We start from the raw sequence: 18,591 nt of genomic DNA, 5'->3' as shown, positions 1-18,591 counted from the left end.
GCCTAACTTCTGACAGAGCAGCCAAAGTTGATGTGGCTGATCCCTTGGTTCATGAGGGCCAAAAAAACACCAGAGGAAGTGCAGAGGTAAAGGAGTTGTCGGAGGAACAATCTGTGGCCACTGCAGGTTCACCCTTTATTACCAGAGACGTAGACTAAGCCAAAGGCAATGGCTCCTTGGCAAGTGATTTTTTTTTCCCATAAGGAACACCAGAAGTGGAACCAGCAAGAACAGAGTAAATATCCATGTTGTAGCCAAGGAAGAAGCCAAAAGTGGTAAACATTGCTGGAGTGAGTCTACTGAAGGCAAGGTGTCACCTAGTGCATGCAAGCAGCACACTTGCACTCAAATTTTTTTTACCCCAATTCCTTCACAAAGTGGAACCACAATCAGCACACAAATTTCCCCATCAGTACACCTTTTATAAGTTAAGAACACACGCAGAAAGTGCTTTTTAGTCAGAAATTAAAAATAAATATTTTCTTAAAACGCCAACAATTTCTGTGTAAAAGAGTTCCAACGAAGACTTAACTGCCAGAAGTGAAATTCTTAGACAACTGCTGCTCTTGACAAGTTAGAGATGTTTCTCCACAAGGTGGCAAGAAAGTACTGAAGAAATCTTCATTGCTGACTTCCCTCCTTGGGGCTACACAATCAGCAGTTACAGTGAAGTTGTGTTGAGATTTGTGGGGGGGCTTTTTGAAGTTGGATGGTGATGGTTGTCTGGGAAACTACCCATAAAGCCTGAAGGCTACTGCAGCAGTGGGACTGATGAACACATGAGAAGAGAGACGAGTATGCTGTCTAAAACTGGAGTTGTTACCAAGCTGTAGTGAGAGATATCTGTATTAGTGCAGGAATCCTGGTATTATGAGCATTTATATGGTCTAACCCCAACCCATGAACATGAAAATGAGTAGTCATCATTATCGTCATAGTAGTCATCATCATGGCCCACACTGCCCTCTCCTTGCAGCACTGTGGTTTTGCGCACTCTATGAAGGCTATCACTCACTAATGCTTAGTGAGCCCATGCCCACCTGCCCCATGCCATCCGACTTCCAAAGGCTTGAAGCAGTGTGTGTCCAGCTCTGCCACCCCCCCCCCCCACCAGGAAGGCTCACCCATCTTCCCTGCCAGCACCATCAAGTACCAGATCTGCTAGTTGACCTCTGGTCCCTTAGGCTGTAGTCAGGCCTTTATCCCACTACACGACTGCTGTTGGTCACTTTACCTATTTTAGGGGGTGAAGAAAGGAGTTCTGCAAGGAATATTAATGTAGATAAAATGCTGAACAGCTATAGACAAGTGATAACGGAACAATTTCAGTACTTTGAACCAAAAAAGGTGCTACTATAACTATTTTCTTCTCCAGGAATTTTACAAGATGAGAAATCCAGAGTTCTTACCTTGTTTTCGCCATCTATTTCTTCAACTCCTGCCTGTGTCATCAAATCAGCGATGTTCTTCTCTAGATCATCTATACGAGTGCTCATCTCATCAAGTACATCACATTAAGGAAAACAGTCTTACAGTGCAATGCAATTTTTTTTTTAAATTTTAATGAAATCTTGTGTAAAAAGAAATCAGGTTAATGGGAATAAATAAAAATTCGGGAACTACCATAAGAGAAGTACTGCTACATATCATAAATTACAAATGTTTTGAACTCTTCATTTACATTTTCAACATAAGAACAAATACAAAAAACCCCACTAGGATTCAGAAAAGCTTAGTGCAGTGTGGCCGTCTTACTCAAACGGTATCTTCACAGCACTAAGCCCTTCCAATTCAAAGACTGCTCTATCACTGTGGTTTTCCCTTTGAGGAAGCCTAATCAAGGACAGCAGTCTTGTGGGTGAAGCCACATGCTAATGCTAATTAACAATGTGTTCTCACCCCAGTAATGTCCACAGCACCAGACTTGCTTGGCTGAAATTTTAATTTAGTAGAAAATGTGATCAGTCTACAACTACTGACGCCATTTTCTCCTATCCTACTCACTACAGTCTGCTATTACTACTGCTGCCGTTTTTGCCTATCCTGCTCACCATAGTCTGCTACTGCTGCTACAGTTTTCTCTTATCCTGTGCACTATAGTCTGCTACTACTGCTAATGTCATTTTTCTTATCCTGCTCACTAGTCTGCTACTGCTCCTGCTGTTCTCTCCTATCCTGTTCATCATAGTCTGCTACTGCTGCCGCCTTCTCCTACCCTGCTCACTGTTTGATGTTATACTTTATTTCATACCCACCTCCTTTATATGGTGCCAGTTCCAGTATGAAACCTTAAGTGATAAGCCGATAAACTACAATGCTGAAAACTAATGCCCAAGAGATAAAGGGAGGAAAAATTAAACTGTATACATTACTGAAGGGTTCAAGCACCCCTGTAGCCTTCAATGTGGGTACATGCCACCTTAACTTACAGGAGTAAATTACATTAGCTATGAACTTTGTTTAAACACAGCACAGACAAATTTCATCTACAACTTTAATCAAAAGTCACAGTGATTATAAATGTAAATACTTTAGTTATGTTTGCAATCAAATCCAATCCTATCCAATCCTAACAAAAACACAATCTCATCAGTACACCAAAGCATACCCGACAATCTAAATACAATGACTGCAAATGTAAACAAGCTTGCTTACTTTTGCATTCAAACAATACCAAAACAAATGCAATGACTGCAAATAGAGGCAGTGTGTTTACGTTTGCAACCAAACTCTAACCCAAGCCATACCCCTAAATTAAATAGTATACCAAAACATACCAAGCTGACAACACTCACCACGCCCTTAAACAAAAGACGTTATGTACTCACCATGACGTTTCTTCTGAGTAGTTGTAATTCATTTGTCTTCAACCTCTGGGATTTGGACCTGAATCGGATCAGACACAGATGCATTTTCCAGCTACTGATCCGAGCTTCCAGCTCCTCCCCTTACCCATAATACCCCTTCTCCTTCCTCCCTTCAGATCGAGTTTTATAATTAACACATACTAAACCCAACAAGACCCCATCCTTACTGGCAACCCGAAAAGAAGGAAACCTAAACTCCCAGAATGACCAGTGGCAATTCTGGGTTGATCATACTCGTGGGTTGGCAGTACCAAAGTGACAAGGTTGGGGGAAGGAGAAGGGGAAAGGTTGAAGACAAATGAAGTACAACTACTCAGATGGAATGTTATGGTGAGTACATAAATTTCTTTATCTGAAGTAGTTGACTTCATTTGATCTTCAACCTGTGGGACAGAGTCCCCAGCTACCAAACACTTGGAAGGCCCTCATGGAAGGATATTCTGGAGCACCACAGAACCAAAAGATGCCCTATTCCTTGACACAATAGCTGGCTTGTAATGCAAAATGAAGGCATGAGATGAGGACCATGTAGCTGCAGAACAAGTATCATCCAGTGACACTAAACCAAAAGGCAGATGAAGTAGCCATAAACCTGGTAGAATGTGCTTTTACCTGACCTGCAGGGGAAATTCCTCTAGAATATGCTCCAATAACACATTGGGAAATCCAACGAGCAACAGTCACTTTAGAAAAGCACTTCCTTATGAGTAAACCTGAGCTGATGAAGTATGTCACTTTTTACACCAGGTTTCTGGATGACATCTTCATTTTATTCCGGGGAGAGGCTGAACCAGCAGGCGAATTTGTGCAAGTTATTAATCAAACTACTGAATTTTTAAAATTTACATACAAATTTTCTACAACAGAGATTGATTATCTCGATGTAAAATTGGTCAAGGATTTAAATAAGAATGTCTTTACATCAACTATTTATAGAAAGCCGACATATTGTAATTCATTCCTGCACTTTTCTAGTTCCCATCCCTTCAGACAGAAACAGTCCATAGTTAAGGGCCAATTTGTCCGAGCAGGGAGAATGTGCAGCACCTTGGCTGATTTTCTTATTGAATGTAAATTTTTGAAGGAGTTGTTTGGCAACCGGGGTTACCCTGCGCACTTATTGGAAGAATTGTTTATGGAAGTTAATCAGAATAGGTTGGATGGGTTTTACAAACCTCTCCTTGACCAGAAAGAGCTTCCAATTATTGAAACACACGGTAGTGTTATACCTTCTGAGGACACTATCTGCTATAATTGATGTTGTGCCTATTAATGACGAACGACAGTTTACTTTAAGTTTTGTTACCACATTTAACACTAATGCCCAAGCTATTTGTTCTATCATCCAAAAGAATTGGCATTTTATTTCCAGTTTACCAGACCTTTTGGAAAAATTGGGCCCATCCCCTTTAGTGGTGTATAAAAGAGGTGGTAACCTTAAGGAACTTTTACAAAGGAAAGGGTCTAAACAGTCTTTTGGTAGACAGAAAGGAACCTTTAAGTGTGGTTCCTGTAACTATTGTAGGTTTATTAAACCTGGGAATTCATTTCATATTAGAAATAAAAAATACCAGATCCACCATAGGATAAATTGTCAAACTTGTCCATTGTCTACGCTGCCTTCTGCGATTGCTGCCCAGCTTTTTACATCGGCAAGACGGACCGTAAGGTCCGTGAACGTGTATACCAACACGTTTATGCAATAAGGAAAAATAAGGGTGACAACGCATTGGCAAAGCATATTGATAAAAATCCTGGGCATTCATTTAGTTTTATGGGTATTGACCATATACTAGGTGGTATTAGAGGTGGTCCCTCATCCCTTTTATTAGAGACCCGTGACCTAGAATGGCAGCTTACTTTAAATGCCTTCAGAGCTCCGGGTTTGAATGAAAATTGCAACATTGCTGCTGTTTTATTTATTTGTTATTTGAGGTAGTCCACACTGGGATTTTTTTTCCAGGCTCACTTATTTTTATAAAAGTCTACTTTTACAAATGTTGACAGTTTTGTTTTATGAATACATAAGAAGATTTTTTAATTTGAGTTCATATATTGTCTTTTTATTTTCATTATATTATTGATGCAGATGTATATACAAAAATATTTTTTGTCTTAGGAATCCCTTTTGTATTTTTACTTAAACTAAAATTTATTGAAGGAAATAGGTGCACTTTAAGTGCATAGATGTTCTTTGTAACGTTATTCAAGTCACTTCCTGTTCTTCTATTTTAAATTTGCGAATAGTGTTGGTGTTTTGTATAGTCTGATGAAGCTGCGTTTTTCACTGTGGCGAAAACGCTTTTTTGTACAAAATAAAACTAGCGTTCATATTTATTAGGGGCTTGTTTGACTCAGGATTACCCGTTTTGTGGATTTTGTATTTTGTCTTTTTAATTTTCTTCAGTCTGTAGAAATTGGTTTCCCTAGAAAAGGTCTCGAGTAAGAAAAACAATTGATCTGCTTTAGGAAATGCTTTAGTCCTGTGCAAGTAACATCTCAATTGCCTGTGAACATCCAACAAGTGCAGTTTATATTCCCCTTTATTTTGAAAATTTGGGGGAAAAAAATGGTAGATTAATAGTCTGGGTAACATTTGCCTCTGACACTACTTTAGGAAGGGCTGGGTGCACAAAGAAACTATCTTTATGTAAAATCATATATGGAGATTTGATGGAAAGGGCTTGAAGTTCCGACACTCTCTTGGCAGAAGTAATGGCCACCAAAGAAGCAGTCTGACAGATACTGTAAATCTACCAAAGCTGCCAATTCAAAAAGTGGGGAGACTAACGCCTGAAGCACAAGGGTAAGGTCCCGGGGGGGGGGGGGGAGTGGGATCCTTAACTGGAGGTCTAAAGTAAAAAAGGTACCTTTAAGAAAGGACTTGTATGGTTTTGAAGAGGCTAAGGAGGACATGTTTTCCCACACATAAAAATTAGAAATGGCAGCCAATTGAACTTTCACTGTGGAGAAACCGGCCCCTTGTTGAAAAATTCCCCACCAGAAAGTCTAGCACTGTGGACATTGGTGCTATGCAAGGATCCATGGCATGCCGTGAGGCCAATATACAGAAACACTTCCATTTGCTACGATACACCTTTCTGGTGAAAAACTTGTGAGCCACCACCAAAATATCCTTAACTGGAGAAGATAAAAGTACAGTTTTGTACCTACCATAAATGTAGATGTCCGATAGGTATGCATCTGCAGTCATCACATATGGGTTGTCCTGCCTCAGGCAGCCCTTCGGTCGGCCGGATTCCAAAGTCTGGGTCTGGCCTCGGCTGGTGTCGCACTTTCCCCGACGTCAGAGCGTTTGGGGTATATAAAAGCATCAGCCGACGCCATTTTCCTCAGTTTTTCTTGCCCCAGATGCCAGGTGCCCTCTAAGGAAGGCTAAAATTTGGAGAGATGCAATTTATAAACAAATCCAAACATGCACAGTACTATAAAAACAAATTCACCATAATAGATCCCCCCCAGCTAGCTAAAAGAGGGGTAAGTACCCAAGAAATTCCACTATAAAAGGGGTAAGCACCCAAAAAAAAATACCACAGAGGGGAAGGAGGGATGGTAAACCTGACTGCAGATGCATATCTATCGGACATCTACATTTATGGTAGGTACAAAACTGTACTATGTCCTTCAAGGATGCATCTGCAGTCATCACATATGGGTAGAATACCATAGCCAATCTGGGGGTGGAGGTACTAAGTAAAGGATGGTGTAGCTAGAATACCCTGCAGGACTGCCGTAGCAAAGCCTGCTCTGGATCTGGAATATAAAGGTAAATTGTAATGCTTGGCAAATGTATGCACAGAGCTCCATGTAGCAGCTTCTAAAATGTCCTTGGTAGCCACCCCTCTTAGGAAGGCTATGGAGGTGGCTGTGGCTCTCGTGGAATGAGGTCTAATGTTAGCTGGCACAGTTTTTCCATGAAAGGAGTAACAAAAACGAATGCAATTTCCTATCCATTTTGAAATTGTTTGGAAATTGCTTTTCCTTGTGCCCCAGCAGCATATGCTACAAACAGCTGGTCAGTCTTTCTGTAACTTTTAGTTCTGTCCAAGTAGTAGCGCAACTGTCTGTGTATGTCCAGGGTGTGCAGAAGTTTCTCCCCTTTATTTTGTGGTTGTGGGAAGAACGTAGGCAAGTGAATAGCTTGGTTCAAAGATACCCTGGATACCACCTTTGGCATAAATGTAGGATTGGTTCTCAATGAAACTCTGTCCTGATGAAAAATAAGAAATGGCTGTACTGCCATTAGAGCTTGTAACTCAGATACTCTTCTTGCTGAGGTTATGGCCAGAAGGAAGGCAGTTTTCCAAGACAGAAACTGTAGATCTGCAGATGCTGCTGGTTCAAAGGGAGGAAGTGTTAGTTTTTCCAACATGGTTAAGGTCCCAAGTAGGTAGAGGTGGTTTCCTTGGAGGATTGATGTTTTTGATTCCTCTTAGAAACTGCCTCAGGAGAGGATGAGAGAAGACAGGTGGATCAACATTGTATTCTGCTGAAATTGCTGAGGCATGTATCTTAATGGAAGAGTAAGACAGGCCGTTGTGGAACAATTCTGCCAAATATTCCAGTATATGTGCCATGTTCATCACTGTTGCATCTAGGCCCTTTGTTGTGTTCCACGTGTGAAATCTTTTCCATTTTGCTGAATATGCCTTCCTTGTGGAAGGCCGGCGAGCTTCCATAATAATATCCTTCACTCTCTGGGATAGCTTATCCTGAGGAGGAGTCTAGGTATTTTCCAGGCAGTTAGTTGCAAGGTTTTCAGGTTGGAATGCAGAGTCTTGAAATTGTGCTGTGTCAGTAGAAGTGGCCATAGGGGGAGAGGCCACGGTTTCGTCTGTGACATGCTCTTTAACAGTGGGTACCAGTGCTGTCTTGGCCAGTTTGGAGCTATCAGAATCACTCTGGGCTGCTATGTTCTGATCTTCAGTAAGACCTTGGTAATTAATGGGAGAGGTGGAAAAGCATACACTGTTAGAGCTTTCCAGCTGAAAGAGAGAGCGTCCACTTTCCATGCTTGTGGGTGGTATGTCCTTGAGCAGAATTTCTTCAGTTGATGATTGTGGGGGGAGGCGAACAGATCTATTTCCGGCCTTCCCCATGATTGTGTTATGAGTAAGAAGATGACTGGGTGCAGCATCCATTCGTGTGCATCCATGATATTTCTGCTTAAGCTGTCTGCCAGTATATTGTCTTTCCCTGGCACGAACTGGGACTGCAGCTGTATATTGAGTTTCAAGGAAAGTTCCCATAGATTCATTGCCAGTCTGCAAAGAGGGTAGGAATGGGTGCCTCCTTGCTTGTTTATGTACCACATAACTGTGGTGTTGTCTGTCCTTATGAGTAGGTGGCCTTGATGAAGAAAATGTTTGAAGGCCTCGATTGCATGTATCACTGCCAGCATTTCCTTTTGGCTTATGTGGATGCGTAGCTCTATTTGTGACCATAGCCCTTGGATACATCTGCCCTGCATGTGTGCTCCCCAACCTTGGTCTGAAGCGTCCGTAGTGATGGTTTGGTTGGCTCTTGGCTTGCTGAAGGGCAACCCACTGTTCGACTGGCAGGCTTGAGCCCACCACAGAAATTCCTTTTGGAGGCATGGAATGAGTGGGATCAAAGTTTCTAAACTGTGACTGTGCTGAGTCCATAAACTCCTTAGGTACCATTGTAATTTTCTCATATGCAGCCTTGCTTGTGGAATCAGAAGAATGCAAGATGCCATGTAACCCAGGGCCTGCAGGATTTTCCTTGCAGTCATCTGAGTTTGTCTTGTCAGATTCTTGAAGTAATCCGGTAGTTGTTTTTGTTTTTCTTCTGTGAGAAAGGCCATTTGGGTGGTTGTGTCTAGATCCGCACCCAGAAAAGTTATTCTTTGGGATGGAACAAGTCTTGATTTGTGGATGTTGACTGTATATCCCAAGGCCTGCAGTAGGTGGATGGCATAATCCAAGTCCTTTAACAAAGTTTGCTTGCTGTCCGCTTATATAAGGCGTCCAGATATGGGTAAATTTAAATCCCCTGAAGTCTGCAGTGTGCAATTACTGATACCAGGCATTTCGTGAATACTCTGGGTGCAGTAGATAAGCCAAAGGGCAATGCTGAGAATTGATAATGCTCTGACCCTGCAAGAAATCTGAGGTGTCTTCTGCAACCTTGTCTGAAAGGGACATGCAGGTATGCCTCCTTGAGGTCTAGAGTGACCAGCCAAGACCCCTTGCCCAGCATGGGAAGTAGTTGCTGTAGAGTCAGCATTTTGAATTTTGGCACAATGAGGTAAGTATTCAGTGCGGACAAGTCAAGAATAGGCCTCCATTGATTTTCTTTTCTTGGAACAAGGAATAATCTGGAGTAAAATCCTTGGCCTTGTTCTGAAAGAGGAACCTTTTCTATAGCATTCATTTGTATTAAGTTGGAAATTTGTTTCAAAGCCTCTGCCCTCTGATTTGGTGGCAGGTCTGGCATGCCTTTTCTTTTTGGCAATGTGTGGAAATGGAACCTGTATCCTTTGTCTATTATTTGCAGTGTCCATGTATCCCTTGTAATGCTGTGCCAATTTTTTGAAAATAAAGAAAGCTTTCTGCCCAAAGGTGCTACTAATTGAGTCCTGGTTGGTGGAGTCAAAACAAAGTCATTGAGTCTGTCCTGGTGTAGCAGTTGTAGTTCCTGCACTACCTCTCTGGTTGGGAGGCTGCCACTGACTGCCTCTGTAGGAGCCTCTAGCTTGCCCTCTACCTCTGGCACGCCTATTCCTGCCTCTCTAAGATCTGTCTGAGTCCGGAAAGGACCAATTCTTAGTAGGCCAATTTCTGCTGAATCTCGGTGGTTGGACTTGCAGAAAGTCTTTGACTGTTTGCACAGATTTTGCCTTTTCTTCAAATTTCTTTAAGACCTCTTGAGCCGTGGAACCAAATAATTTTTGCTTTTCCATAGGAGCAACCAAAAGCTTAGCTTTAACATGGTCAGGCAGAGATTGTTCCTTCAGCCAGGCATGCCTACGATGACTGCACCTGTCATAGCTGACCTACATGAAGCTTCCAATGCATCATAACCACACTGCAAGAAATGGTTACTAACCTGCTGGGAGTTATGTACCAGATCCTGAAGGGATTTGCGATCAAGGGGTTCAGAAGAAGACAGTTTCTTATGCAATTCATCTAACAAATACTCTTGGTACTGTATCATATGGAATTGACAATTTAATGCCCTCATGGAAAGAGTTGCAGAAGTATACACTTTTTTACCCCATCTCTCTAAAGCTCTGGACTCCCTTTCAGAGGGTAGAGGATTTCTAGCAGTGGCAGCTGCAACCCCTTTTGGGCCCTGGGAAATAGTTTCTGGATCAGCAGAGTGGGCCTTGTACAGGTGAAGATGCGAGTCCGGGACCCTGTAGTACCTATCAGGTTTGGCAGGAGCCGGAGGGAGAGAGTCAGGGGTTGTACTAGCATCAGAGTACACATCATCAATGACATTCAAAACAGGAGGTATAGCTAAAGGCCTATGCTGAGGTAAATGTAAAAAGGTCCTTAATCTCTTTCCAGAATCAGAGAATTCCTGACCCTGCCATTGAAAATGTTCTCTCATAGAGTGTAATGTCTCCCCAAAGGAAAACTCTTCAGGAGGGGAGGCCGAGGGAATAGATTCTTCGGTATCAAAATCCTCGTAGGCCGAATAAGCCTCCTCCTGGTGGTCTGACAGAGTAGAGCCGTCAGAGGGCTCAACCCTGGGCCTTTTGTCTGGAGGTGGTTGCGAGCCCCTGTCCAGATGAGGTTGAGAACCTCTAATTAAGGAGATAAGATCCTCTGCTAAGCTAAGAATCTGTGAGCCAGTAGAGGGTCTCTGAGAGGTAACCTTGGGAGGCAAAGCTTTAGAAAGTTTAGCAGCTTTAGTCCTAGAGAAAGCCTTAATGGACATGGATGCAGGAGGTCTGGCTGCACCACGTGCTGGAGTAGATTTGTCTAAAGGAATGGTGTCGGAAGGTTCCTGGACACCAGTTTCAGTAGGTAATTCAATAACCGACTCGGCCAGGGCCTCCGGGGCCGAGGTAGTCAGTTGCGCGGTTTCGGTAATCGGAAGTACCAAGGACTCTTGTTTCAGCCGAGACAGAGACACTCGCGGTAGGCCTGACCATGGTTTCAGCCGAAACCGCGGCCCGCGTGTCAGTCCTTGTCCTTCCGTTTCTTAACTAAATGCGAAGTCGGAGTCTCCGATGGCATCTTGTAAGCAAAACTAGCCCCAAAGAATTCCTCTGCAAACTCCGACCGACGTCTAAGAGTTCATCGGTTGAAGGAAGCACAGGCTGAACAGGCCGAGACGTCGTAGTCTGGGCCTAGGCAGGGGAGGCAGTAAGAGTGGAAATCCTTATGAGGTATTTGTTTCCCACAAGTTAAACAATTATTAACTTTATCTGACATCGGCTGAGGCAAGAAATAGTCCCCATCGGGGTACTTAGCTTTTTCGAAGTCTTCGGTAGCTGAATCACAGGAGCTGGCCGACCGGCACTTGCGGCTTCTGCTTCGGGCACCACACGGCAAGAAAGACTGAGGAAAATGGCGTCGGCTGATGCTTTTATACCCCAGACGCTCTGACGTCGGGGAAAGTGCGACATCAGCCGAGGCCAGACCCAGATTTTGGAATCCGGCCGAGCGGAGGGCTGCCTGAGGCAGGACAACCCATATGTGATGACTGCAAATGCATCCTTGAAGGACATCCAGGAGTCCTAACAATCATGGAAACTGGAGCAGCCAAGCAGTGAGCTTCAGACTGCCCAGGTCTGGATGAAGCATCCCTGAAGGATGAGAAATAAGATCCGGAACGTCCATGGTGGAACTAGCAGATGAGACCATAGGGAGGGGAACCAGACTTGGAGAGGCCAGAATGGGGATCACAGTGCTCCCCAGCCTGCGAGCTTTATGAAGAAGCTTAGACATGAGGGGGTAATGGAGGATAAGCATAAAGTCCAGGAGGCCAAGCATGAATTAGTGCATCTCTGGGGGCATCCCCCGGAGGGGGGCTTCCAGAGCGAAGAATTTGCTGCATTTTGCGTTGGAAGGAGATTCGAAGAGCTCACAAGGATGATCCCACTTTTGAAAGATCCGTTCTGCTACTGAAGGATTCAGAGACCACTCGTAAGGCATCAGGATAGATCTGCTGAGCATATCTGCCAGAATGTTTGACAGTCATGGAATGTGCGTTACCACCAAAACCGCCAGTGGAGAGTGCCCATTCCCAGACTCTCATGGCTTCACAACAGAGGGGATAAGATCTGGTTCCCCCTTGTTTGCTGATATACCAGACCACAGACATAGTTCATCTGAGAAGATGAGCATGAAGGGCCTGGAATGCAAGAAAAAACGCCCTTGTCTCCAGGACGCTGACATGCAAAACTGGTCTCGGATGGGGACCACGTGCCTTGACTGTCCTTCACAAGCAATGTCCCCTCCCACCAGCTGGGGCATTGGGAAAGGCCGGAAGAAAAGGATGTCCCTTCAGTAGGTCCGGGGACTGAATCCACCAGTGAAGTGAGTCCATGCACAATCAGGAAATTCAAATGGGATGGCACAAAGGAAGATCTAACAGAGACCACTGAACAGAGAGTCCACTGTAGAATTCGTATATGAAGGCATGCTAAAGATAACAGGTTGATCGTGGTTGCCAGTGACCCCAATGCTCTTAGAACTGCTTCTGCCACGGAACTTTGACCTGAAGAACATACAGGACGTGTACCTTCAAACTGTGTATCCTGTCCAGAGTGAGGAAAACTTTAATTTGAACAGTGTTCAACCGAACCCCGATGAAATCTAGAACCTGAAATGGGGTCAGTGAAGATTTGCTTTTGTTTCAGGTAATGCCGTTTGTTTGCTAGGTGAAAAAAGCAGTCCCTGGCCTGGCAAAGTAGATGCTTGGAAGGGGCAGCAAAGAGCTAAGAGCTAATTGTCCAGGTAAGAGAATACCTGGATACCATGAAGCCTCAGGTGAGCCACTATCATCGCCATCACCTTGGTAAATACCCTGGGGGCTGAGGGGAGACCAAAGGGAAGGGCTCTGAACTGATAATGATTGGCTCCAAGCTGGAAGCTGAGGAATCTCTGACAGTGTCTCTGCATCTTGATGTGGTAGTACATATTCTGGAGGTCTATCAAGCACATCCAACTGTTCGCCTGCAGATAGGGCAGGATAGATAGAAGAGTGACCATCCGGAATTTCGTTTTGGTTACAGACAGGTTCAAGCTGGACAAATCCAAAATAGGTCTGAGGTCCCCTGTTTTCTTTGGCACAAAAAAGAACCTGGAGTAAATGCCTGATCTCTTCCTCACTCTGCCTCGGGATGTCCAGGAGGCGTTTCTTCGGTTGTGGTGGTTCTTTGAGTGGAATGAAATATCCTCTGGATATAACTTGCAACATCCAGCATTTTATAATGGACTCCCATGCTGTTAAGTGTAGCGACAGGTGACTCCAGACTGCCTCCGGAGACAAGCAGTCAGGCAACCCTTCAGGGCGGCTGCCGGGTTTCTCAGAGAAGGGTTCTCGGAACCCAAAGTTTCTAAGACCTCCTCTGTCTCTAAGGCAGTGTCTGTCATAACCCCCTTGGCCTCTGGGGGGGGGGTGGAAAAGTCTCGAGTGTTCGGAAAAACACCAGAGACTTCTGAAACCACATCTTCTGCGTCCCTTGCTGATTCCTAGAAAATGATTGTTGAGGGGAGGAGAAGCGGATTCAGATGTCTTCCCGTCCTCCTCACTCTAGACCAGAGTCTCCAACAGATTTCCCAAAAAGGAAAGCACCATCATAAGGGGCATTTGTAAATGACGCCTTAAAGGGCTCCGAAAATTGCAGCTCCCTCCGTAGCATGAGACAGCAGGTGCATGGATGTATTCTAAACTGCTTTAAGAGTGGCCATTCATGCGGAGAACTTCTTTTTGTCCTGCACCAACATGGACTCCGGGGTCGACTCAGTGACTTCTTTGACCAAGTCTTGCTGTAATCAAATGACGTGTACCATGTAGTTCAGCACCCTTACCAAGAAGGTCGCTGAAGCATACACCTGCTTCCCAAAATGATCCAAAGCCCTTGATTCACGATCAGGAGGGTGAACCGTGGCATTCTCCTGTGCAAGCTCCTTCTTGGTGGCGGCTGCCACAACCATAGCATCTACTGGGGACCCCTTATTCCAGCACATCATGTCCTATGGGGGACTAGAGACCTTGTCAGGGCACTTGGGGATAAGGCTCCACGGTGTCCGGTTCCTTCCATGCCCTAGATGCTATAAGATCCATTAAGGGATCCGCAGGAGAAGACACCCAAGAGGTAGATGGGCCCATGCAAACATCTCCAGGAACACGGACTCGTCCAAGGTCAGTTTTTGGGGAAGACCACTCCCACCCTCCGGCGGAGGAGTTCCATGATGTTTCCAAAAGGAGACATCCTCAGGGGTAACCTTCCCCTTCCTCCAAATCAATGTCTTCAGTGAGGGGACTCTTGTGGAGAGGTCAAGTGCCTCCTTTTACACATTCGTTTGCAAGGTACCTTCTCAGTGGGGTGCTCTAGAGAGGATTCGCAAACTTCCTGTTCCCGTGGGGGAGCCTGCTAAGGCAGGATGGGCATGGGCTGTCCCTGACAGGGCAAAATGGTCAGGAACGCACCCAAAGCCGAGGGGGTCTGGACGAAGTCAGAGAACGAGATGGTCAAGGGTCTTGAAACTGAGAGAACCCTCTCCACCACTTCAAAGGCCGAAGGGGAATGAACTTCCTAGGAGATACTGGTGGGGGGCGTCCCCCTCTGACCTGACGGAGTCAAAGCAGAAGGTCTAGGAGCAGAGATGCTGAAAGGGATACTGCACTTCGAAATGCTCGGAGCAGACAGCACCACCTCGGATCCGACCCAGAGACTATGGCTCCGAGAGCTCGGATCAGACATGCTCAAGGCAACGGCCGGTGTTGAGGTGCATGGGACTGTCGGCACTGACCCCTCGACCCCGAGAGTCCTTGGATCCAAAGACTCTGAAAACCAAAGGTCGGATCGGAGAAGGAGTTATAGATGTAAAGAAAGGTTGTGAGTTACCCCCTCCAAAGGGAGAGGATGCCGGCAAGACCTCAATCTGTATCTGGGTGCGGATAAACCTCCACATCATCTTGTCCATCTCTGCTTTGCTCAAGCTCCGGGCAGATTGCGAAGAAGCAGCCACCTAAACAGGTCTAGAAAGATGGTGGGGAGAGGACCTAACTGGGAACTGGACAGGGGCTTCCTCTGGCTCAGGGGAAAATCTGGGAGAGCTAAGCCAAGGAGACCCAGGCCTAATTGGAGGCCTTACCTTCGGTGGTGGACTGGCCGTAACCGAGCGGTTGGGGGACCGCTTGCGCGGCTTGTCCTTCTTGGTCTTTTCTCCCTCCTCCGACCTCTTGGCGGGAGTTTGAGTCCCAGAGGCCGGGGGGGGGGGGGGGAATGCAGCTGCTGCTGCTCCCACAGAAGCGAAGGAGGAACTACTGTCCCCGAGGAGGGAAGTAGCCCCTTCAGAATCAGTTTGTCCCTCCTGTCCTTAAAAGTGCTCTGGGGTTGAACCCAGCACAGATAGGACAATAGGTCTGATCCCAGACATACACCACACAGAGTGTGGCAATCAGCTGGGGAAAGCTTATGGCCACACACTGTGCATTTACGGAAAAGTACAGTTTTGTACCTACCATAAATGTAGATGTTCGAAGATCCACATTGCTGCAGTCCTTACACTTGGGTAGTCCGCTGTCCTCGGTCGGCACGAATATCAAAGTATAAGGCTGACGTCGGTCAAGGCGCATTTGACTGACATCAGGACGTCAGGGTACAAATGCGCATGACCGACGTCATATCCTCAGTCTTTTCTTGCCCCAGATGTCAGAAGACCCTAAAAATAAAGGTCAAAACCAAAAGACAGCAAACAACCAACCAACCATCCTAGCACTAAAAATATGTACAATATATACAATATACACCATATTGACAACCCAACCCACACAACCGCCTCTAACTACAGAGGGGAAGGAGGGAGGGTAAATTGGACTGCAGCAATGTGGATCTTCGAACATCTACATTTATGGTAGGTACAAAACTGTACTATGTTCTTCATCTCATATTGCTGCAGTCCTTACACTTGGGTAGAATCCCAAAGCAGAGGTAAGGGAGGATGGCCAAACTATAAGGAAGCAGGAGCTGCCAAAATGCCCTGCAAAACAGCAGTGGCAAAACCAGCCCTGGATTTAGAGTAAAGTGGTAGGTGATAATGCCTAGAGAAAGTATGCACTGAACTCCAAGTAGCTGCCTCCAAAATATCCTTAGTTGCCACCCCCCCCTAAAAAGCTGTCGAAGTGGCAGTAGCCCTAGTGGAATGAGGCCTAATCCCAGCTGGAATCTCCTTGCCATGATGGGAATAACAGAAAGCAATGCAAAACCCAATCCACTTAGAAATAGTTTGTTTTGACACAGGCTTGCCCTGAGAACTCAAAGCAAAAGAAACAAATAACTGCTGAGACTGCCTGAACCCTTTAGTTCTGTCCAAATAATATCACAACTGCCTGTGTACATGTAAAGTGTGCAAAATCTTTTCCCCTTTATTTTGGGGATTTGCATAAAAAGTAGGCAAATGAATAGTTTGGTTTAAAGCCACACTAGAAACCACTTTAGGCATAAAGGAAGGATTAGTACGTAAAGATACCCTATCCTTATGGAAAATTAAGAAAGGCTCAACCGCCATAAGGGCCTGCAACTCAGAAACCCTTCTTGCAGAGGTAATAGCCAACAAAAAAGCAGTCTTCCATGATAAAAACTTTAATTCAGTAGTAGCTGCAGGCTCAAAAGGTTGTAGAGTGAGTTTCTCCAACACAAAATTGAGATCCCAAGCAGGAGTAGGAGCTCTTCGTGGGGTCTTATATTCTTTGCCCCTCTAAGAAATTGCTTGAACAAAGGATGAGAAAACAATGGTGGGTCACAATCATAGTGAGCGAAATTGCTGCAGCATGAACCTTAATAGAAGAGAAGGACAAACCTCTGTCCAGTAACTCAGTAAGATATTGAAGAGCCACACTTAAATTAGGCTCAGAAACATCAAAATCCTTTGCTGCACTCCAAAATAAAAATCTCTTCCATTTATCTGCGTACACTTTCCTTGTACTAGGCCTTCTAGCTTCCAAAATAACATTCAAAACTTGCTGTGGAAGTGGAGGCCCACTATGGTTCAAAACAGAATATGCCAGGCTGTTAGGTGCAGAGAGTGAAGCTTGACATTGAGCAAATGACTGTCCTCCTGAGACAACAGGTGTGGAATCAAGGCAAAGGCCATGGAGGCTTCCGCACCAGGCTTCTCAGTAATGGGTACCAATGCTGTCGAGGCCAATCTGGAGCTATCAAAATCATCCTTGGCTTGTCTTGTCTGGCCTTTAGTAGTACCTTTGGGAGGAGAGGCAGAGGCGGAAAGGCATACACATGAAGATTGCTCCAATTGAAAGAAAGAGCATCCACTTTCCAAGCTGTGGGATGAAACCTTTTTGTGCAAAACTTTGGCAGCTGGTGGTTTAGTGGAGAAGCGAACAGATCTATGTCTGGAGTTCCCCATGACACTGTCAATTTCTGAAATACATGAGGATCCAATTTCCACTCGTGGGGATCCATAATTTGTCTGCTCAACACATCTGCTAAGGAGTTCTGTGCTCCGGCAGAAACCTTGCCTGAAGATTTAGCTGTAAACTGAGAGCAGTCTCCCACAAAATCATTGCTTGCCTGCATAGAGGATAAGAATGTGTTCCGCCTTGCTTGTTGATGTACCACATGACAGTTGTGTTGTCTGTTAGAATCAACACCTGCCCTGGAAGAAGTAAATCCTTGAAAGCTATTAATGCAAACTGGACTGCTAACATCTCTTTCAAGTTGATATGTAGATGTTGTAGTCTGGCAGGCCACTTGTCTTGTATCCACTTTCCATTCAGATGAGCTCCCCAAGCTTTGTCTGAGGCATCTGTCGTTAGAATCTGACTCGCCTCTGGCCGGGTCACAGAGAGTCCTTTGTTTAGGTGACATTCCTGAGCCCACCACAACAATTCCTTTTGAATGCAAGGTATTATTTGAATGACAGTGTCCAAATCCTGGCAGTGCTGTGTCCATACATTTTGAGATACCATTGTAGCTTCCTCATATGCAGTTTGGCATTGGGAAGCACCAGAATACAAGATGCCATGAACCCCAAGGCTTGAAGGACTGTCCTTGCAGTCAGCCTGGACTGATGAGACAACTGATGAAAGTAAAGGGAAAGATTCTTTTGTTTGTCCGGGGTCAAAAAGGCCATCTGGGATGCTGTATTCAGTCTCACACCCAGAAAGCACATGTCCTGAGAGGGTACTAGACTGGACTTTATTTCGTTCACAGAATACCCCAGGCATCTTAGCACTGCTATCACATAATCCAAATGATGAAGAAGCTCGTCCTTCCTTGAGCCAGAATCAGGCAATCGTCCAAATAAGGATAGATCTGTATTCCTTTTAACCTGAGGAAAGCTATCACTGGAGCCAGAACTTTCGTGAACACTCTGGGCGCAGTAGATAAGCCAAAGGGCAATGCAGAGAACTGATAATGAGAAGTCCCAGCTCGAAAACGCAGATACTTCCTGCAACTCAGTCTGATAGGAACATGAAGATAAGCCTCCTTGAGATCCAAAGTTACCATCCAATGATCTTTGCCCAGCAGAGG

At 45.0% G+C, this 18,591-nt stretch overlaps 1 protein-coding gene across 1 annotated transcript in view; it reads right to left on the bottom strand.

The window, feature by feature from the left end:
- Nucleotides 1-1,325: 1,325 nt before the first annotated feature.
- HSBP1 (heat shock factor binding protein 1) overlaps nt 1,326-18,591 on the bottom strand; it is a 166,769-nt gene continuing 149,503 nt past the window's right edge. The window contains exon 3 of the mRNA XM_044085332.1: nt 1,326-1,504. Coding sequence (XP_043941267.1) covers nt 1,326-1,504 — 179 coding nt within the window. The remainder of the gene's footprint in view (nt 1,505-18,591) is intronic.

This window comes from Protopterus annectens, chromosome 1.part1 (genome assembly GCF_019279795.1).
Source record: "Protopterus annectens isolate FY-2018-M chromosome 1.part1, PAN1.0, whole genome shotgun sequence".
Classification (NCBI taxonomy): Eukaryota; Metazoa; Chordata; order Ceratodontiformes; family Protopteridae; genus Protopterus; species Protopterus annectens.
This window is presented reverse-complemented; position numbering and strand designations above follow the sequence as displayed.